Raw genomic sequence first — 23,979 nt, forward strand, 5'->3', positions numbered from 1 at the left:
CCATTTACTTGTTACTAACAATTCTTTTACATTTAATATAGTTTGCATATACCGACCTCCGGATACAGTACTTACTGAGGACAATATGCTTATTGACAAACTTGAGGAATTATCATCCCCTGAAAATCTCATTGTCGTTGGAGATATCAATTTTCCTGAGATTAGCTGGCCCATTATTTCCAAAACTGACACTATTAACTCCCAAAATTTGTTTAAAAATTTTGTCATGAACTCAAACTTAATCCAACTAATAACTGAACCTACAAGGTTTAGAGTTAACAATCATCCTTCAATTTAAGAATTATTTTTTACAAATGATGATCAATTAGTTTCTACACTTGATGTGTCCTCTCCTGTGGGTATTTCTGACCACTCACTTATTACTGCTCACATTCAATTTAATCTAACACCACTTTGCAAAAATAATCTCGTAACGTATGCCACTACTGATTTCTTTACTGTTAATTTAGTCTTGTCCCAGATAGACTGGCAATCTATTTTTCTTAATCACCCAGATCCATCGTCAATCTGGGACTCTTTTCTTCATACTGCTATTACAACAATTTCTGATAATACAACTGAACGACAAATATACAAAAATCGATTAAAACCTTGGATTAACCCCTCAGCTATCCGCTTAATTCGAGATAAGCGAAAGCTTTGGCGAACGTATAAACTTACTGGTTCCCTGCATGATTTTCTCGCTCACCGTAATTTTTCTAACAGAGTCAAACAATCGTTGCTAAAACTAAGAACAGAATATGAAGAATCGTATTATTTCTAGTGGTAACAGTAAAAAAATTTATCGGTACATTCGCACATATTTATCTTCTAAAGCCTCCATACCATTACTTCAAAAAGATGACGGGTCCATATGTTCTTCGAATAATGAATCTTCGGAATGTTTCTCCTTATTTTTTTCTCAGGTTTTTACAGACGAACCTAATGACACCATTCCTCAAATAATGAGTCCACGTCTCCTTACAACTCTTGATAATATCTCTTTCGCACCAGATGTTTTTAAACAACATTTGTCGAAACTACGCAATAATTCATCACCTGGATTAGACGGACTAACTTCCTTTTCCCTTAAACAGTGTGCATAGTCTGTAGCCATTCATATACCCTTTATAATGAATACTTCTTTTAATCAGGGTTCTCTTCCCTCGTCATGGAAATTGGTTTCGGTTACTCCTATATTCAAGAAAGGAAATAAACTTGACTGCAATAATTATCGTCCAATCAGCCTAGTTCCTATTGTCGGTAAGGTCATGGAATCCATTATTTCTGAAGCTATGTCTGAATTCCTCCTTCAAGAAAATGTCATCCCTCACCAGCAGTATGGTTTTATCAAGGGTCGTTCAACGATCACAAACTTACTTCATTGTATAAGTGACTGGTCATCATCTTTAAACAATCGACATCCTGTTGATGTAGTCTATTTAGATTTCTCCAAAGCTTTCGATCGTGTTCCTAAACGTCGATTACTAGCTAAATTGGATCACTATGTTATCCGCGGAAAGTTAAACTTTTGGATTCAAAATTTTCTATCAAACAGGTACTTGCGAGTTCGTATTGGGGAAGCTTATTCACCGGACAAACCAGTCAAGAGCGGAGTTCCACAAGGATCAGTACTTGGACCACTACTATTTTGTATATACACTAGTGATCTTCCTCTTGTTGTATCCAGTAAGGTTTTCATTTACGCAGATGATACTAAATTATATGTGAATCCAATTATTGACCAACATGTTCTTCAAACCGACCTTGACGCAATATTCAAATGGTCCTCAGAGTGGTTACTTCCACTGAATATTGAAAAATGCGTCATACTACATATTGGCAAAAGTAACCCATTACTACCGTACTTTATTAATGGGCATCCCATAGAGTCAGTAACCTCCTACAAAGATCTTGAATCGTGAGAGTTAACAGTAACTTTAATTGGTCTGACCATATAGTGTCCGTGTGTAAACGTGCAAATCCCAAACTGTTTCTAATCCGCAAATGTTTTACACGAATATCTCTAACCTCAATGAGTAATCTTTACTCTATATACGTCAGACCTATTCTTGAGTTTGCCGGGCCAGTGTTGAGTCCAGATCTTAACCGTGATAAAGTCTTACTTGAAAATGTTCAACGTAAAGCCACAAGACTGGCGTGTAAGACCTAATTATGAAGATAGACTATCCTTGGCTCATCTAACAACATTTGAGCATCGACGTCTTCGAGGTGACCTAATCATATCCTTCCGTATTTTAAAATATAATTTTGGAAACCTTAACACAATATTTACGCTAAATCTAGACGAACGATTAAGAGGTCATCGTTATAAATTAAAGAGGGAACAGACGACAACAAGATCCAGAATGAACTTTTTACCAAACAGAATATTTAACATCTGGAATAACTTAGATGAAGACACCATATCGGCAACTAGTGTCAACATTTTTAAAAACAGACTTGATAATTCTTTATTTTCTTTGCATGGACTTTACAGGACTGAATTGTTTTAGGGCGGCATTGTTTTATTGTTTCAGTATTTTTATTTGATGTTTGTTAATGTTTAACTTTATTCTTAATTTGTATTAGTTGTAAAATGACATTTCTCTTTGTTTTTGGGCATAATAGGAGCTCGCTCCTCTGCCCTTATTTGATTTATAATAATAATAAGGATAATAATAATGTTTTTAAGGCACTAAATACCTACGCATGTTCCGCGCTTAGATATTCATTTGGCATTGTTAAGTGGACAAAAACGGACATAGAAAATCTTCAGCGAAAAGTAAGAACGCACCTCACAAAGGCACAAAAACACCACCCAAAAAGTGCAGTAGAAAGAACGACATTACCACGGAATTTAGGAGGAAGAGGACTTATGAATATAGGTGAGCAATTAGACAAACATCTACTTTACATCGCGCTATCTGTGCAGTAGATGACTCAACACCGATAAAACTGAGGGAAGCAGAACTACGCATAAACCACCTTACTAAAGACGAAAAAGTGCGCGCCAGGATGGGTAAACCTCTGCACGGGCGACATCCCAATGAGGTCAGCCAAGATTATGTCAACAATATAGCGTCGAACTACTGGTTGACATCAGGAAAGATGTTCCCTGAAACGGAGGGTTCATTACTGGCCATTCAGGATCAGGTTATACCAACCAGAAATTACCTGAAATATATCATCAAAGACCCTCATGTGCAAAACGACAGATGCCGATATGGATGTCAAGCCCAGGAAACCATCCAACATCTTACAGGGGGCTGCCAGGCATTTGCTGCAACTGACTGAGTACAAGGAACGGCATGACGCAGTGGGAAAAATCCTTCATCAGGAGATAGCTATCAAGCTGGGACTTCTCCAAACCGACCATTTCCCATATTATCAATACGTTCCTGAGAGTATGCTTGAGGATGGCAACTACAAGCTATACTGGAACCGCACTGTGCTCACAGACCAAACAGTGGCGCATAATATACCAGATCTCGTATTAGCCAATAAATTAACGAGACAAACAACCCTCATTGATGTGGCGATTCCTAACAACAATAATCTACGTACTAAATTTACTGAAAAGATCGCTAAGTACAGAGATCTGGAAATTTAAATACGGAGACAATGGAGAATGCAAAGTACCCAGACGATACCGATTATTATGTCTACTACTGGAGTCATTCCGAAGACCCTCCTCGAAAGCATAAAAAAGCTGGGTCTTAATGAACATCTTTATAAGACCATGCAGAAAGCAGTACTACTCGCAACGGCCAGATGTGTACGAAAATTTTTGGGAGATACACCTGCATACCAAGTCACCTAGGGCTCGATAACACGGAAAGAGTCCCACCAGAGCTCAATCCTTTTGATACCGTCGGTATCTGGGATGAGTCAATTTTCCCCTTAGAGGGAGTGTGAGCCGTATGGCTAAATCTGGATAATAATAATAACTCCCACTCCTGTGGGAGTTTTTTGTCAGTTCTTCTATCAGGCGCGGCCCCCTGCGAATGGGGGATGCTTTCTGGCTTTTCGTAGCGCCAATACCCAGAGGGTAGCAGGGATACTTGCCGTGGAACAAAAACTGACACCTGGCAGTAGGTATAAAATGCACACCCATGAGAATGGAGAATAATAATTTATGTTTAGGATCGCTGCCTGGAGATCGCCAGGGCAAGTCTGGAGCCGGCGCTGGACGTGACAGCATGTGGGACGTCGGTGACAGGGTGTTGAGGCGGCGGGCCCCTGTCATACAATCAGCTACAGCCCAACCACAACCACAACCACAAGCGAGCCAAACAACAACAAGAGCTCCACCCGCCGAAGGTGCTGCGCTGGATCACCAGCCGGCGCTCACTCAAGCGGGACGGTCGAGGCAGCGCATGAAATGGACTGTGTCCATTAATGAAAACATTTTGCGCTTCTACTACAAGGTGACAAACCTCGGTCAAGAAACAATCGGCTACCGACAACAGCTGTATGCCGAATTTTGCAGGACGTACCCAGATATTCAAGTATCGGAGCAACGAGTATCAGAACAATACCGGGTAATTATAAGAAACAACCTTATCCCAGAGGCTAGACGCAACATCATCAGAAGCGAAGTCAAATGGGAGATTCATAACGACGTTGTAATTGAAGATTAAGTCCCCAATGAAGTTCATGAGCAGATTCCTGAGCTTGCCATACAAGAAACTCAACCTGACAATACAGAGCAGGAAAACAACGAGCTACATGATAACCTAGTAAGCGAAATGGCACGTGCTGTACAAGAGTTTAATGGAACAAACCCACTTAGCAGACCACCGCTACCACGAATAAACTCTTGTAAGTGACTAGGTGTGCTGTTACAAATTGTGAACACTGAAGTCCTACCCAATTATGTCGTAGAAGCCCACACATTAGAGTATCTGTAGGTAGGTTAGGGTTCCAATATTATACCGAACACTATTAGAGATTTTTTATTGAAAATGGATGTGTGGCATTCTTATGGAAGGCTTATCTTAAAAAAATTATACAGTAAAACCTGTCAATAACTGTCACTAAAAATGACAGAACTATTGGCCTATATAAAAAGGTGGCCGCTAATACCAGGTTTTGTAGTCCACAAGTTTTGGTTTAGGGAACTTTGAAACTGGCCGGCTATTTCAGGTCGCCGGTTTTGACAGGTGGCCGTTAACACAGCCGTTTTACTGTAGTGATATTTGTGCACCCCATAAAAATTTTATGGGGCTTTTGTTCCCTTAAATACTCTAATAAAAAATCTCTAAGAGTTTTCAATATATGGCAAAAAATCTATTTTAATTTTGTAACTTCAAAGGGCTGTAACTTGTTTTATTTGCCAATTTGTACTAATGTAAGTTCGGTTCAATCGATCTATTTTTGGTCCCAGAATATGTGATGTAATTTATGACCTGCATTTTTGTTACACCCTGTATAAGTCTTTTCATGTTTTTAACTTAACAAAAAAATTGATATTTTACTCTCAGTTCCCTTTAGTAACAACAATTAAAAATTTATTTAAAACAAAAAAAAACAGATATATCCCATTTTTAAATATTTAATACAAAATTTGGTAACTTAGATATAATTTTATCATGTACCTACGTGATTATTAAGGCAAGTTTTAACACGAATTTACGTAATAACAATTTTAAACAATTTTTTACAAGGAAGACTAGCAGGATCAACTAGAATTGTGGGCAAGTTCGTCTCGCTAACACAGTGAAGATGGTGCAGGCATTGCAAATTCTTGCAACACTACTACTTGCTCTTCATCTCAAGTAAGTTATTTCGTGTTTGGCATTATAAAAAATTAAGTTGTCAATTGTTTAATAACTAAAACTGCTAATAAAAATTTCAAACGAAAAATTTGTATCATTTTAGTCAAAATTAGTATCATCTAAGAAAAGAAACCTCAAGTACTTTCAGGAATTCAATCTCCAGGTCTCTCAAAATTTTCCTATCTAAATTTTCACTTTCTGGAGCTCTTTATAATAAATTCTTTTACAAAAAAACTGTACCACTTGGGCACTCCTTGTTTTTCCATTAAACTCTACGTATCCAGTGAGCACAAAGGCTAACAGTTTCCTTATAGGCAGTTCTAGGATTCCTTCTTGTTCAATCCTCAGTTGACTAGTGAATTCCTGCTTCATATCACTTATAATATTGCAATAGCATAGGATGTGTAAGGCAGTAACTTCATCTATTTTGCATTTTCTGTACCATTGTTGACCGTGTTAATCTATCGTTTATTGAGGTTCATTAAATTGTCCGAGAGCATTTATCAATATTCTTGTTTATTTTCTAAATCTTGATTTACCCTTGTGAGTGGGCATACATTATGGTACCTTATGGTTCTGGACTTACAAAATGTCTTCTGCAAGCCCTTATTTTGTTAACAAATAGGTCCGCTTATTCCCATGGATTCCTTCAAGACTTGGCAACCATAGTAAAGACACTTTTCCATTTTCTATACCACTCTTAACAATTTTAATCTCTCGTTTATTGAGGTTCGTTAAATTGTCCGAGAGTCTTTATCAATATTCTTGCTAATTTACTTAATCTTGATTTACCTTTGTGAGTGGGCCTACATTATCCCACCTTATCGTTCTGGACCTACAAGTGTCTTCTGCAAGCCCTTAGTTTTTTAACAAATAGGCTCGCTTATTCCCATGGATTCCTTCATAATTCGGCACCCATATTAAAGACACTTTTTCATTTTCTGTACCACTCGTAATCAATTTAATCTCTTTCTCGTTTATTGAGGTTCATTAAATTGTCCGAGAGTCTTTATCAATATTCTTGCTTATTTACTTAATCTTGATTTACCCTTGTGAGTAGGCCTACATTATCGTACCTTATGGTTCTGGACCTACAAGTGTCGTCTGCAAGCTCTTATTTTGTTAACAAATAGGCTCGCTTATTACCATATATTCCTTCAAGGCTCGGCACCCATATTAAAGACAATTTTCCATTTTCTGTACCACTCTTTACCATTTTAATCTCTCGTTTATTGAGGTCCATTAAATTGTCCGAGAGTCTTTTTCAATATTCTTGCTTATTTTCTTAATCTTGATTTACCCTTGTGAGTCGGCCTACACTATCGTAACTTATCGTTCTGGACCTACAAGTGTCTTCTGCAAGCCCTTATTTTGTTAACAAATAGGCTCGCTTATTCACATGGATTCCTTCACGATTCGGCACCCACATTAAAGACACTTTTTCATGTTCTGTACCACTCTTAATCTTTTTAATCTCTCTCGTTTATTGGGGTTCATTAAATTGTCCGAGAATTTTTATCAATATTCTTGCTTATTTACTTAATCTTGATTTACCCTTGTGAGTGGGCCCATATTATCGAACCTTATCGTTCTGGACCTACAAGTGTCTTCTGCAGACCCTTATTTTGTTAACAAATAGGCTCGCTTATTCCCATGGATTCCTTCAACATCCGGCACCCATATTGTAGACTTTTTCCATTTTCTGTACCACTCTTAATCATTTTAATCTCTCGTTTATTGGGGTTCATTAAATTGTCCGAGAGTCTTTATCTATATTCTTGCTTATTTTCTTCATCTATTTTTCCCTTGTGAGAGGGCCTACATTACTGTACCTTATCGTTCTGGACTTACACAAGTGTCTTCTGCAAGCCCTTATTTTTTTTTTTAATAGGCTCGCTTTTTCCCATGGAATCCTTCTTGACCCGACACCAATATGCAAGACATTTTTCCATTTTCTGTACCGCTCTAAATCATTTTAATCTCTCGTTTATTGAGGTTCATTAAATTGTCCGAGAGTCTTTATCAATATTCTTGCTTACTTTCTTAATCTTGATTTACCCTTGTGAGTGGGCCTACGTTATCATACCCTATCGCTCTGGACATACAAGTGTCTCCTGCAACCCCCTACTTTGTTAACAAATAGGCTCGCTTATTCCCATGGATTCCTTCATGACTCGGCACCCATATGTAAGATATTTTTCCATTTTCTCTACCACTCTTAATCATTTTAATCTGTCGTTTATTGAGGTTCACTAAATTATCCGAGAGTCTTTATCTTCTTATTTTCTTAATCTTGACCTTATCGTTCTGGACATACAAAAGTCTTCTGCAAGCCCTAATTTTGTTAACAAATAGGCTCGATTATTCCCATGGATTCCTTCAAGACTCGGCACCCATATTAAAGACACTTTTCCATTTTCTGTACCACTCTTAATAATTTTAATCTCTCGTTTATTGAGGTTCATTAAATTGTTCGAGAGTCTTTATCAATATTCTTGCTTATTTTCTTAATCTATTTTTACCCTTGTGAGACGGCCTACATTATTGTACCTTATCGTTCTGGACCTACAAGTGTCTTCTGCAAGCCCTTATTTTTTTAAAAAATAGGCTCGCTTATTCCCATGGAATCCTTCATGGCTCCACACCCATACTAAAGACATTTTTCTATTTTCTGTACCACTCTAAATCATTTTAATCTCTCGTTTATTGAGGTTCATTAAATTGTCCGGGAGTCTTTATCAATATTCTTGCTTATTTTCTTAATCTTGATGTACCCTTGTGAGTGGGAATACATTATCATACCCTATGGTTCTGGACCTACAAGTGTCTTCTGCAACCCCCTACTTTCTTAACAAACAGGCTCGCTTATTTCCATGGATTCCTTCATGACTCGACACCCATATTAAAGACACTTTTGCATTTTCTGTACCACTCTAAATCATTTTAATCTCTCGTTTATTGAGGTTCATTAAATTATCCGAGAGTCTTTATCAATATTCTTGCATATTTTCTTAATCTTGATTTACCCTTGTGAGTGGGCCTACATTATCGTACTCTATCGTCCTGGACCTACAAGTGTCTTCTTCAACCCCCTACTTTGTTAACAAATAGGCTCTCTTATTCCTTTGTATTCCTTCATGACTCGGCACCGATATGAAAGACATTTTTCCATTCTCTGTACCATTCTTAATCATTTTAATCTGTCGTTTATTGGCGTTCATTAAATTGTCCGAGAGTCTTTATCAATATTCTTGTTTATTTTCTTAATCTTGATTTACCCTTGTGAGTGGGCCTACATTATCATACCTTATCGTTCTTGACTTACAAGTGTCTTCTGCAAGCCCTAATTTTGTTAACAAATAGGCTCGCTTATTCCCATGGATTCCTTCAAGACTCGGCACCCATATTAAAGACACTTTTCCATTTTCTGTACCACTTTTAATAATTTTAGTCTCTCGTTTATTGAGGTCCATTAAATTGTCCGAGAGTCTTTATCAATATCCTTGCTTATTTTCTTAATCTTGATTTACCCTTGTGAGCGGGCCTACCTTATCGTACCTCATTGTTCTTGGCCTACAAAAGTCTTCTGCAAGCCCTTATTTTGTTAATAAATAGGCTCGCTTATTCCCATGCATTCCTTCATGACTCGGCACCCATATTAAAGACACTCTTTTATCTTTTACTAAGATGTTGAGGAGATATTTGCAGTTCCTCAGCAGTTTTGATTTGGTGAGTGGCTTCTTTACTGCCTGAATAGCTGATTCGCTACCTCTGTAAATGTTGATGTTTTTGCTTTGAAGTTGCCATCCATGATTTCTTCAATTTATGACACCAAAGCTAAAACTTCAGTCTGGAACGTAGTTGAATATTTACATAAGCTGTAAGATATCGTAAATTTTCAGTTATGAAGGGACAACAAAACTTTTTAAATTAATAATTACAATTTAGATAGGTATACTTTTTCTTGGAGTGTCATCTCCTCGACAGAGGTCGGCAATCACCATAGCTATTCGGACTTTAAATTCTTTTTCCTTGAATATTTCCTCACATAATCAGTTGGAGCGACTGGTATTTCTGGTATTTCTCTCCACGTGTAATATGTCCGAGACAATCCAATTTTCCTATTCTGATTGCATTTAAGATTTCCATTTTTTTATTCATCTTTCTCAGAAATTAATTTTGTGTGACGCGTTCTATCGATCATATTTATAGAATTCTTCTATACAGCCACAACTCAAATGATTTCACTTTTTTATAATGCCGATTTTTAAGATCCAAACTTCATAACCTTCATAAATCTTAGCTTTAACGTCACATATCTTGTGCAGAACACTCTTCTCATTTTGTTAAAAAAATTTCTAGCCTGTTCTATTCTGATTTTGATTTCCTGGAAATAGTTATTATTTGTGGAGATTTGTGGAATTGATCGCTGCTCCAAGATATCCATATTGGTCTAATCGTTCTATGTTAGCTCCGTTTATGAAAAAATTTTCGTTATTTCTTTGAGTTTTCGATATTTTCATTTTGTCTTCTTGACGTTTATTGTTAGACCGTACACTTCTCCGTATTCCGCTATTCTGATCACCATTCTCTGAAGATTTTTAATATTTTCATCTAAGATAACAGTGTCATCCGCATATCTAATGTTGTTAATGGGACCTTCATTTACTTTATTTTAGCTGTTTCACCCTCAAGAGAATCTCTTCCGAGTAAGCATTAAAATGCATTGGCGATAAATAGAATACATTTTTATATAGATATAGCAATGGTTCTAATGTGTATGGAACGTATTTTGAATAAAATATTATCTTTCTTATCTAGAATTTTCCTATTTAAGATTTTAAAGTAACCCCCACCCGAACTCCGTGGGGGGTCATTCGATAGATTTTTCAAAAATATTGAATACGTGTATTTTGCAGCTTTTCGATCTGATGTTTATTTCGCGAAATATCGCGGGGTTCCTATTTACAATTTAAAATTTACTCCCCACTCCTCTCCGTAGCTTTCGTGTTCGGTATCATTCGATAGATTTTTGAAAAATATTGAACATGTATTTTATAGCTTTTCGATACGACATTTATTTCTCGAATTATTCGCTTTTTTCTTGTGAAACTTTGTGACTCGCCCATTTCTTTACGACTCGCTCAAACAGTCAGATCTTTTAAATATACACTATTCTGCATGTACTTAACTTAATCTGACGATCTCGAGTTTTTCTAAGGATGGAATTTTTCAGACCCCCTTAACGAACTCCCCTGTATTAAGGTCCAATATATGGTAGGGGTACATTTACAGGTTACAAGGTTTCTCCTCATGTGATTTTCTGACGCGCTCGAGTAACTACAAAAATCTACGGTTGGGCATCCCTACCATTATATTATATACGAAACATAAACTCAAAAAAATCGATATAATAGGCTATTGATTATATTCTACTTGGGGCACATAGAGAGAATGGGAAGTAAACGAATGCCAAAAATGGTACTCTCACGAAGACCAATACAAAAGAGGAGGAAAGGCAGGCCAAGGAAAAGATGGAAGGACAGTGTATATGAAGACTTGAAGGAAAGTAACATTGAGAGATGGAAAGAACTAGCATTGGACAGAAGGAGATGGAGAGAGGTGAAGTTTTATAAGTTATGTAAGTTATACTAAGTTATTTATTATATTATTTATGTAATCAGAAATGTAAACATTTTAGCCCTAGGCCTGCAAGGCCTGTTGTGCTTAATAAATAAAAAAATAAATTGATTATATTCAAAATAAGATAGCTAAAAGGAACTACAGCGTTAACAGGGTTTTATTATTTCATATGGTCAATGGACATCTATATATGAAAAAACCGTGGAGTGCTACCATTTAAAGGGGTGCGTTTTTGAGAAATGGGTGAATTAGTCCCTGGGCACAGGTTACATTAGGGTGAGTTCTATGCACTTTTGGTATAAACATATCTACATAAAAATTGTTCCTGGTTAAATTTCCTATCTAATAAAGTCAATGATACTTTTTTTTACAAAAATATATTCAAAAGAAAAAGCACAAAGGAACCCAAAAGAAAGAAATTTTGTTTCTTGTCCCATAACTTTTGTCTACGAGGATATAGGTATAGACATTGCTTTACAGAAAAAAACCTACATATTTCTTCTTTAAAATGTTGTTTAGTAGAGGTAATTAGGATTTACAGTATTCGAAATATGATTTTTCAAAATTCGCCACTCACAGCAATTTTGGGCAATTTTCCTGGTTATTTCGCAAATATTGTTCTGTAACTTTTCTCTACTTAGCTTTGGGTATATGCAATGGTACACGTAATAGGAATAGAAATCAATTACCTTTAAAATGGTCTACTGTATAACGTTGAACGACTTTTTTTTAAGATATGGTGGTTTTTCAAGTTTTTATACTTTTAACGATTTTTGATAATATAATATAAAAATAAAATAATGTTATTATATAATACATTATATTACATTATATTATTTACATTATATTATATATAGTATATATAATATAATATTATATTATATATTATATAATACCTAATATAAAAAAAATATTATTTTTTATATTTTTTACGATTATTTTTGAAATTTCTCATTATAACTTTTTTTTCTTGTACATGAATATACTATATATTGCTCAATAAAGAGGGCTTACTTTCTGTTCTTTAAAATGGTGTATCATATATATTTAAAAAATATGTAATGGAAACCGAGTGATTATTTGATATTTTTTTACCTGTATTATTTAAAATTATTTCTTTTACAAAAATTACATAAACATTAGTCTTAGAAAACATCACTTTAGTTAAAATTATTTAAACGTTGACATTTAAAAAATTTTCAAAATCAAAGTCCATCTCTTCGTTTGCATTAGCTTCAATATCATCCTCTGGCACCTCAGTTATCTGAGTTCCCACAATTAGTACCCATGCACATGCACCCTTTGCAGAATATTGAACAACTAGTTCTTCCTACAACCGCAGTTTTTTTGTACATCCTTTGGTACATATACATGCTATTTTTTCAAGCAAAGCTTGTGGTGCAGGAGCTTTGACAGTAGATATTGGAATTAATCCATATTTTGAAGTTTGCCCGGCCGAGTCAAGTGGATTCAAAGTATTACCTATAAAAAATAAGATTCAATCATAACACACAATCATATAAAAAAGTTATAATGAGGAATTTAAAAAATAATCCTCTAATCAAAAATCGTTGCAAGTACTTATTACATTTCGAAAAAGCATACCTTATTCAAAAATAATCCTAGAATTTTTAATAATACATCATTTTGAAGTAAACAGAATAAGCTTTCTTGTTTATTATACCGGGTGTCCACATATATTTTACCCCATTTTAATTGCCTATAACTTCTAAACGGCTTAAGATAGAAAAATGCGGTTTTCGCTGAATTGTTTTATTTTAGTAAAAGTTTTGTCTGAATGTATTGAATTTTTTATATCACTTTCAAATACGAAAAAAAAATGGCGGATTTTCGAAGAAAAACGTTGTTGACTTTTTTTTAATGGAACACCCAGTATATTTTTTTGTAAATTGAAAGAAAAGTCATTCACCTATCCATCGATATAAAGTTTTTCAAAACCGGTTGTCAAATCACTGAGTAATTAATTTTTAAAATGAGCGGTGCAACATGGATATCACATACCTAAATAACATAACTAAGCAAAATGATATTATGTTATATGATTTCCACATTGCATCTCTCATTTTAAAAATTATTTGCTTAGTCATTTGAAAACCGATTTAAAAAATTTTATATCGCTGGATAGATAAATGAGCGTTTTTTTCAAGATACAAAAAAATATACTGGGTGTTTCAATAAAAAAAGTCAACAACGTTTTTTTTTTAAAAATCCGCCATTTTTTGTTTAAAAGCGATATAAAAAATGGTCATTTATCTAAAAACTTGAAAAAACGGTCATTTACCTATCCAACGATATAAATTTTTTAAAAATCGGTCGTCAAATAACTGAGCAATTAATTTTTAAAATTAGAGATGCAATGTGGAATATTAGGTATGTGATATCCACGTTGTACCTCTCATTTTAAAAATTAATTACTCAGTGATTTGACAACCGATTTTGAAAAACTTTATATCGCTGGATAGGTGAATGACCTTTCTTTCAATTTACAAAAAAATATACTGGGTGTTCCATTAAAAAAAAGTCAACAAAGTTTTTTTTCAAAAATCCGCCATTTTGCTTTTCGTATTTGAAAGCGAAATAAAAAATTCAATCCATTCAGACAAAACTTTTACTAAAATAAAACATTTCAGCGAAAACCGCATATTTCTATCTTGAGCCGTTTAGAAGTTATAGGCAGTTAAAATGGGGGAAAATATAAGTGGACACCCGGTATAATATATAGCTAAATGTAGAAAAAAAAAGTTATAATGGGAAATTTAAAAAATAATCGTAAACAATATAAAAACTCGTTAAAAGTATAAAGTCTTGAAAAAGATAACCTCTTTAAAAGAAGTCGTACGACAGTATACAGTAGAAAATTTTAAAGGTAATTGATTTCTATTCCTCTTACGTGTACCATTGCATATGCCTTTTACGTAGAAAAAAGTTACAGAACAATATTTGCGAAATAACTAGGAAAATTGCCCAAAATTGATGTGAGTCGCGAAATTTGAAAAATCATTTTTCGAAAACTGTAAATCCTATTGACCTCTACCAAACATCATTTTAAAGACAAAATATGTAAGTTTTTTTTCTGTGAAGCAATGTCTATACCTATATCCCCGTGGACAAAAGTTATGGGACTAAAAACAAAATTTCTTACTTTTGGGTTTTTTTGTGCTTTTTCTTTGGAATATATTTTTGTAAAAAAGTATCTTTAACGTTAAAAAGGTATATTTAAATAGTAAATTTAACCAGGAACAATTTTTATGTAGACGTGCTTGTACCAAAAGTACATAGAACTTATGTAACCCTATGGAACCCTAATGTAACAAGTGCCCAGGGACTAATTCACCCATTTCTCAAAAACGCACCCCTTTAAATGGTAGCACTCCGCGGTTTTTTCATATATAGAGATTCATTGACCATATGAAATAATAAAACCCCGTCGTTGTAGTTCCTTTCTATAGTACATAATCAATAGCCTATAAGTAAGATCGAGACCTTCGAAGTATGGGTGTACAGATGAATTCCACAGAAAAATTATAGGTGTGTCCTGGACACAACACAGAACGAGCCTGCCAATTCAGGAAGAGCTTTATATTAAAGACACACACCATTTAGAGCACACCTAAATTACTTCAGCCACATAACTTGAAAAATTGGGACTCTGGGACTATTGGTAGTCTGACAGAAAAGTAAAATAGTGGTGGGAATATCCCTATAAGAAGCCATCTACCTAATGCACGACCACGGCAAATGAAGACAGCAAGCGAACAATTATTGTGCATGTATAGTTAGTGTGTTATCACGCCCTGAGAGGGTCCAAGGAAACAGTCTGTAAAATCACTATTTTCAATGATTTGAAAAACACTTATAAGTTAAATTATTTGATGCAAATTTTTAAAATATAATTTTAATATCCGGTGGAAGTTAATGCTTTCTAATAAAATATAAAAGTTGTTTAATAGTAGCCTTAACGATTTACTGCTTTATTAAAAAATAGCATTTTTTTAGTTTTGCAGATCCCGGACTTCCGCCATACCCTCCCTATCCATTATCGGAACCTGCATGTGATCCCTTTCCATATCCTGAACCATGTCATGGTCTACCCGACTGGCCACATGAATGGCCCCGTTATTTCCCAAATGGTTGGCCAGATGATTGGCCCTGCGATTTTCCACGTGGTTTACCAAATGACTGGCCTCATGATTTCCCACATGGTTTGCCACATGACTGGCCTGATAGATTCCCAAATGGTTGGCTTCCACATGATTTACCACACGGATATCCAAATTCCTGGCCCTGTGACTGGCCTGAAAACTGGTGTGATAACTGGCCTGACTGCTGGCCCAACTATTGGGATGATTGTGACTATCCATATCCTGAATATACGCATGGCTTACCAGACTGGCCAAGTGAGTGGCCCCATTATTTCCCACATGGTTGGCCAGATGATTGGCCTTGCGATTTTCCACGTGATTTACCAAATGACTGGCCTCATGATTTCCCACATGGTTTGCCACATGACTGGCCTGATAGATTCCCAAATGGTTGGCTTCCACATGATTTACCACACGGCTATCCAAATTCCTGGCCCTGTGACTGGCCTGAAAACTGGTGTGATAACTGGCCTGACTGTTGGCCCGACTATTGGGATGATTGTGATTACCCATATCCCGGAAACCCTCATGGACCATTCCATGGGCCAGTAGTAATACCAAATCCACATGGTCCACTATGTGACTTGCCTCAAGGTTGTCCACAGGCTTGGCCAAACGAATGGCCACATCATTTTCCAAATGGTTGGCCAGACGATTGGCCTTGCGAGTTTCCACGTGATTTTGTTCCTGACTGGCCTCACGATTTCCCACATGGGTTGCCACATGATTGGCCTAACGATTTCCCACACGGCTGGCCAGTTGACTTACCTCATGGATATGACTGGCCTTGTGAATGGCCTGATAACTGGCAAGAATACTGGCCAGACTGCTGGCCAAACTACTGGGATGGTTGTGATTACCCCTATCCTACTGGCTCAGTTCCTGCTATACCAGAACCAACTGAAAACTACGATGTATTTCCAAAAGAATTTTCCTTTGGAGTGGCTAGTGGTGCTTATCATATTGAAGGTAAAATTGTTGTGTACCACTCTTATTTATTATTTAACCCGGGAGCAGTCGCATTTTAGCTTTTTTATCCCTTTACCGTGATAACTTGAAGAAAAATTTTGCAACATAACTTTCCACTAGTAAGTGCCTCGAGGATGATTGTAGTAATGCGTGGGAATTTTTTTAATTCTCTTTTTTATTTTTTTCTGTGGAATTTATGCCATTGGTGAGAACCAATTAGCTTCAAAATTGTAAGAAATTGATATTTTTAACATAAGTGGTAAATAAGAATATATTAGAAAATAGAAATTTGTTTTAAATTCGTATTTAAATTTGTATTTTCAGATTTTTTCTCATCGCGCTACTGCTTACGTGACAGAATTGAGTGCGACTGCTCCCGGGTTTAACCAATAATAATTTACCATTTAAATCTAAAGAACTTGTAATTTCTGATGAATAAACTTTTATTTTTTAAAGGGGCCTGGGATCAGGATTGCAAAAGCGAAAGCATTTGGGATCGTTGGCTGCACACATATCCATCCATAGTCCTTGATAGTTCAAATGGTGATATTTCTGCTGATGCATACAATCATATTAAGACCGATATCGAACTCTTGAACAATCTAACTGTTAGACATTACGTATTCTCAATCTCGTGGTCTAGAATCATATACGACGGATGTGGTGATGTTAATCCCTACGGAATTGAGCATTACCGCAGGATTATCAAGTTACTCAGACTTAATCAGATTGAGCCAATCGTAATTCTCTACTATGGCGATCTTCCACAATCTCTTGAAGATCAAGGAGGGCTCCTTTGTTCATCTTTCGTTGAATGGTACACTGAGTATGCAAGAGTTTGTTTCGAATACTTTGGAGATGATGTTAAATATTGGATAACGTTCCAAAAACCAACCATAATCTGCAAAGATGGTTACGGTTTAGGAACATATCCTCCTGGTATAAACGATGGACCTGGAAATTATGAATACATTTGCGGTCACAACCTTCTTAAAGCTCATGCTGCTGCTTATCATTTATACGATGACTACTACAGATCATACCAAAATGGTAAGACGTATATTTTTTAACGACATTTAAAAGATAATTTGAAAGACATTAATTTATTATTTTAGGAAAGATATCGATTACTCTTAACTCCGATTGGTATGAACCTAAATCTCCTTGTGATACTGATATATGGGCTGCTGAAACCCAGCTCCAATTCCAAGTAAGTTGTATTTTATAGTTTTATCTGCATTGTATTTTTGATTATAACAAATAATGTAATTTTTAAATTCGATTTCATTTTTATTTAAGATTGGTTGGTTTGCCCATCCAATTTATCTTGGAGATTATCCAGAAGTTATGATTGAAAGAATTCGTCTAAGTTGCGAATACAACGGTTACTACAACGCAAGACTTCCGGTCTTTTCACAGGCAGAAATCGAATACATTAAAGGAACTCATGACTTCTTCTCATTTGCCTACCAATCAACTTTCTATGTTACAGCTGCTGCTGACAATTACTGGGGCAACATCTGTTATGAATCAGATGTAGGGGTGAAATTACTTGCCTGTGAAGGAGTAAGTAAACTTTTTAAAAACTGTGAAAAAGGACATCGCACACATCTTATGGAAAATATAATGTCACTCAAATTCAATAAAATTTATAGGAATAGATTCGTTTTAAATTAACGGTCAAATCTTATCATTGCGCCAACTCTATATTTTCAATAATAAGAGCAGAAATTGATATAAATAAATCTGAAATCAAATGGGTACGTGCATAAGTTAGAGAGAGAAAAAATATTTTAAAACACCCAAATTGTCGGTACTCCATAAATCAGCGGATTAGTTTCACTAATCCGCTTAGGCCCAGCGGGGGTTTTAAGCTCTTTTGAATAGCACCCAGAGCAATAGTGATGGTAACTGACACTTTTACTGACTCAAAAAATGTGATTTCGATAAACTTTAATTGCAATTTGCGCCGTAATTATGCGTAATTAAGAGTTGGCGCAATGATAAGATTTGACCGTTACTTTAAAACGAATCTATTCGTATAAGTTTGATTAAATTTGAGTGACATTATATTTTCCATAAGATGTGTGCGATGTCCTTTATTAAACAAAAAATATTTAACTTTCTTCCTTCTGATTACGAATTCGTGTTCTACTCGGGTGGCTGATGAAGTCGAGAGAGAAAAAGAGGCCTATATCACCCTATTGAATACCAATTCGTAACCAGAAGGAAAGTGGTGTGTGCTGTTTTACCATTTATTTAATTATTTATTTATTTGGTATTTAACATCATAGCGTTAGGCAGCGCTCTCTGCCGAAACATTGATTAATAACTACATAGATACCTCACCTTTCGGTAAAACCGAATTCAGTGTTAAACGTCACCCACTTACACCTCTTTGCCCCTCAAGTCTTAAGACCGTCCGCACATGGGGCGACGCTCGAACTACTCGACTCGATTCCAGTCACGTAGGTCTCTCCCCGCCAGTCAAGTTCCTTCGTTGTGGCATTGAGCTCCGTACACGGAGCGTTTAGGATTGCAAATCTCCTCGTCTTGTACGGTTCTCGTCGCATACGATCCGTAGTGCACGAGAAAGTTCGAGTGAGACGCACGTTTTTAGTCATAATAGGTAGTTTATCAACGAATACTTTTCGTTTATAAATTTGCAAAAGTCTGTGTGTTATTGCGTTGCCGCTCCTGCAATACTTAGAGCAGGTATATCGATGGATTCTTATGTAGTTTTGCCTTCTGAATACAAATCTGAAAACGGCATTTCGATATCTCTAACCGTTTTCGAGATAATCGACCTCAAAGTCAAAAATGTGACGTCACAATCCGGTTATCTCCTACAGACGCACTAAACGTCAGTTCAAATGGTTGATTAGGAAGTAGGCTACTTTTCAAAAAGCTAAACATCAAACTCAATAAGTTACGAGTAGATTAGTAATAATTATCTAGTAGTTTTACAAATGTTTGACATTTCTCTTCCAGAATTGAACAAGCGCTGTAGTATTTTTGTGTGACTATAAAAAAATCAATTTATTACCTACCTTCTTACATCTTATATCTTATAATACATCAAATATCGAATCTTGTGTAAGTAAACCGTTTATTCCTTTAATTTAATTGTAACTTCAGGTTATATAAATTTATTGTACGTATATAAATTATTTTTGAAATTAAAAACCATTGAACGTAATGCACAACAAGGTACCTATATTATGTGACGTTGTCTAATTAATGAATTTGAATAATTATTGAATAATTATTTTGAATTATTATTTAATCTCGATTTGTTAAGCAAAGCATAATATTAGGTTATTTACATTTGAGTTTGACACTTCGTGTCGTGAATGTCAAACTAAATTTTAAATTATTTAGCTATTAATAAAATATAAATGACATTTTATAGTGAATTTAATTATTATATAAAATAATATGTGTAATAATAGTATATTATTCAACGAGCATGTAATGATGGCTATTACTCACGATGATGAAGTTTGCGACACGAGCCGTAGGCGAGTGTCGTAATTCATCAGAGTGAGTAATAGCCATTACATGCGAGTAGAATACTATACTTTTTCTACGGCCTTTTTGTTTATTTTAATTAGTAAAAAATTTAATTATCAACTACTCGAGATTTAAATTATAATAATTTACAAGAATACCTTAACGTTATTTACCCCTAGTACGTGGCTGAATAATTGGTTGCCTAGTATTACTAAATTATTATTTATTATAAGAATACAACTAGAAATAGTCAATATAAGTTCTATTCGTTTCCGAAAAATTATAAGCTTAAATTTGTACCTACTGTCAATTAATCTAATAAACAGGAAATGGCTGTTCTCGGTGGACGTATTTCAATAGTTATAATGTATATTTACGTTTAACTATATATTACAATATAATAATATAACTATTCATAGTACGTTATAACATATTTAACACAATATAACTGAAAAATAAGCACAATATTAGTTATAAATTCCAATTAACATAAACAAAATGAGCTAATGTCACTGTCACTAAAATAAATGATAAACGTCAACATTTTTAGTAAACAAGGTATAAACCTAAAAAATATACTGACATTGCTACAGTTTAAATTCCTTTAAAAATTTTTTGAAGTTAATTATTGATATAAATTACAATAATTATTGTATTAAATAAACAACTTTAAGTAATTTTATTTGCAGTTTATATACGATTAATATTAAAAGTGGCATGCGTCACTTGAATCTAACTTCAGCCCGTGAGTAATGACCCGTGAGTAACTTCAGCCCGTGAGTAATGAATTATTACTCACGGGTACAGTAATGGGTGCTACTATCTATGAAAAAATAGCGAATAATGAGAATGTTATTAAACGGTCGTAGAAAAATATATAAAAATACAATTTAAGTATATGTATTTTGAAAGCAATAATACATATTATACTATATTAATAATGAATCAGTAGAAACCTTGTAGAAACGATTATATTTAAATTTGGTACGACCACACAACTCAAAACACAAGTACGCAAATACGGTTGCGTGAAGCGTGGCGCAAACCCGTGCAATTTACGAGACTCGTTCGGTCTGTTGATCCAAGTCAAGTTCATCAGTAAAAAGTATCTTTATCATGTATGTATTATTTATTTTACAATATTGGAAAATTGTTATTTAAAATATAGTTTGGAATAAAAAAGTATGTTCTGATATATGAAATTATATCCTTCTAATGGAAAAAAATATTTGACGAATTTTCTCAAATTATGGATACATCATATGTAAAATTTGAGTAATTTTATACGAGGTATGTAAAAAATACGAATTTCGAGTAAAGTATCTTTATAGTTCACAATATTTAAATTAGAATGATATACTTGCAGATTAAAAGATAATTTTTAATTCTAAACAGCTTTTCGTAATAGCAATTTTCTATATTATGAATTTAAATACGTATATAAACAAAGTTTTTGTTATGATAATGCTCGCATTTTCAACTTGTTTTATTTGTTTCCTTCGTTTTTTGTTGTTTTTTGCGCTGAATGAAATTTTACTTTTATTTAAAGTTCGGTGCATGTTATGTTCGTTGATTGTAATACTATTTTAATAATAATTTAATTTTTGGAGTTAATAATCATCCTTCAATTTTAGACTTATTTTTTACAAATGATGATCAATTAGTTTCTACACTTGATGTGTCCTCTCCTGTGGGTATTTCTGACCACTCACTTATTACTGCTCACATTCAATTTAATCTAACACCACTTTGCAAAAATAATCTCGTAACGTATGCCACTACTGATTTCTTTACTGTTAATTTTGTTTTGTCCCAGATAGACTGGCAATCTATTTTTCTTAATCACCCAGATCCATCGTCAATGTGGGACTCTTTTCTTCATACTGCTGTTAAAACAATTTCTGATAATACAACTGAACGACAAATATACAAAAATCGATTAAAACCTTGGATTAACCTCTCAGCTATCCGCTTAATTCGACATAAACGAAAGCTTTGGCGAACGTATAAACTTACTGGTTCTCTGCATGATTCTCTCGCTCACCGTAATTTTTCTAACAGAGTCAAACAATCGTTGCTAAAACTAAGAACAGAATATGAAGAATCTATCATATCTAGTGGTAACAGTAAAAAAATTTATCGGTACATTCGCACATCTTTATCTTCTAAAGTCTCCATACCATTACTTCAAAAAGATGATGGGTCCATATGTTCTTCTAATAATGAATCTTCGGAATGTTTATCCTTATTTTTTTCTCAGGTTTTTACAGACGAACCAAATGACACCATTCCTCAAATAATGAGTCCACGTCTCCTTACAACTCTTGATAATATCTCTTTCACTCCAGATGTTATTAAACAACATTTGTCGAAACTACGCAATAATTCATCACCTGGATTAGATGGACTAACTTCCTTTTTCCTTAAACAGTGTGCAGAGTCTGTAGCCATACCTATATCCTTTATAATGAATACTTCTTTTAATCAGGGTTCTCTTCCCTCGTCATGGAAATTGGCTTCGGTTACTCCTATATTCAAGAAAGGAAATAAACTTGACTGCAATAATTATCGTCCAATCAGCCTAGTTCCTATTGTCAGCAAGGTAATGGAATCCATTATTTCTGAAGCTATGTCTGAATTCCTCCTTCAAGAAAATGTCATCCCTCACCAGCAACATGGTTTTATCAAGGGTCGTTCAACGATCACAAACTTACTTCATTGTATAAGTGACTGGTCTTCATCTTTAAACAATCGACATCCTGTTGATGTAGTCTATTTAGATTTCTCCAAAGCTTTCGATCGTGTTCCCAAACGTCGATTACTAGCTAAATTGGATCACTATGGTATCCGCGGAAAGTTAAACTTTTGGATTCAAAATTTTCTATTAGACAGGTACTTCCGAGTTCGTGTTGGGGAAGCTTATTCACTGGACAAACCAGTCAAGAGTGGAGTTCCACAAGGATCAGTACTTGGACCACTACTATTTTGTATATACACTAGTGATCTTCCTCTTGCTGTATCCAGTAAGATTTCCATTTACGCAGATGATACTAAATTATATGTGAATCCAATTATTGACCAATATGTTCTTCAAACCGACCTTGACGCAATATTCAAATGGTCCTCAGAGTGGTTACTTCCACTGAATATTGAAAAATGCGTCATACTACATATTGGCAAAAATAACCCATTACTACCGTACTTTATTAATGGGCATCCCATAGAGTCAGTAACCTCCCACAAAGATCTTGGAGTGATAGTTAATAGTAACTTAAATTGGTCTGACCATATAGTGTCCGTGTGTAAACGTGCAAATTCCAAACTGTTTCTAATCCGCAAATGTTTTACACGAATATCTCTAACCACAATGAGTAAACTTTACTCTATATACGTCAGACCTATTCTTGAGTTTGCAGGACCAGTGTGGAGTCCAGATCTTAACCGTGATAAAGTCTTACTTGAAAATGTTCAACGTAAAGCCACAAGACTGGCATTTGGCCGTGTAAGACCTAATTATGAAGACAGACTATCCTTGGCTCATCTAACAACATTTGAACATCGACGTCTTCGAGGTGACCTAATTATATCCTTCCGTATTTTAAAATATAATTTTGGAAACCTTAACACAATATTTACGCTAAATCTAGACGAACGATTAAGAGGTCATCGTTATAAATTAAAGAGAGAACAGACGACAACAAGATCCAGAATGAACTTTTTACCAAACACAATATTTAACATCTGGAATAACTTAGATGAAGACACCATATCGGCAACTAGTGTTAACATTTTTAAAAATAGACTTGATAATTCTTTATTTTCTTTGCAAGACTGAATAATTTTAGGACGGCATTATTTATTGTTTCAAAATTTTGTTTGAAATTGTAATCTTTAAAATTTTTATTAGTTTT

The 23,979-nt window shown here is 34.8% G+C and overlaps 1 protein-coding gene across 1 annotated transcript in view; it reads left to right on the forward strand.

Annotated features, from left to right (window-relative positions):
• Positions 1-5,705: 5,705 nt before the first annotated feature.
• The window catches only part of LOC126885007 (myrosinase 1-like), a 42,569-nt gene continuing 24,295 nt past the window's right edge, over positions 5,706-23,979 (forward strand). Inside the window, exons 1-5 of the mRNA XM_050651395.1 lie at positions 5,706-5,780; positions 15,441-16,555; positions 17,012-17,605; positions 17,671-17,765; positions 17,855-18,121. Of these exons, the coding sequence (XP_050507352.1) occupies positions 5,728-5,780; positions 15,441-16,555; positions 17,012-17,605; positions 17,671-17,765; positions 17,855-18,121 (2,124 nt within the window). The 5' untranslated portion in view covers positions 5,706-5,727. The remainder of the gene's footprint in view (positions 5,781-15,440; positions 16,556-17,011; positions 17,606-17,670; positions 17,766-17,854; positions 18,122-23,979) is intronic.

Source organism: Diabrotica virgifera, chromosome 5 (assembly GCF_917563875.1).
Source record: "Diabrotica virgifera virgifera chromosome 5, PGI_DIABVI_V3a".
Taxonomy (NCBI): domain Eukaryota; kingdom Metazoa; phylum Arthropoda; class Insecta; order Coleoptera; family Chrysomelidae; genus Diabrotica; species Diabrotica virgifera.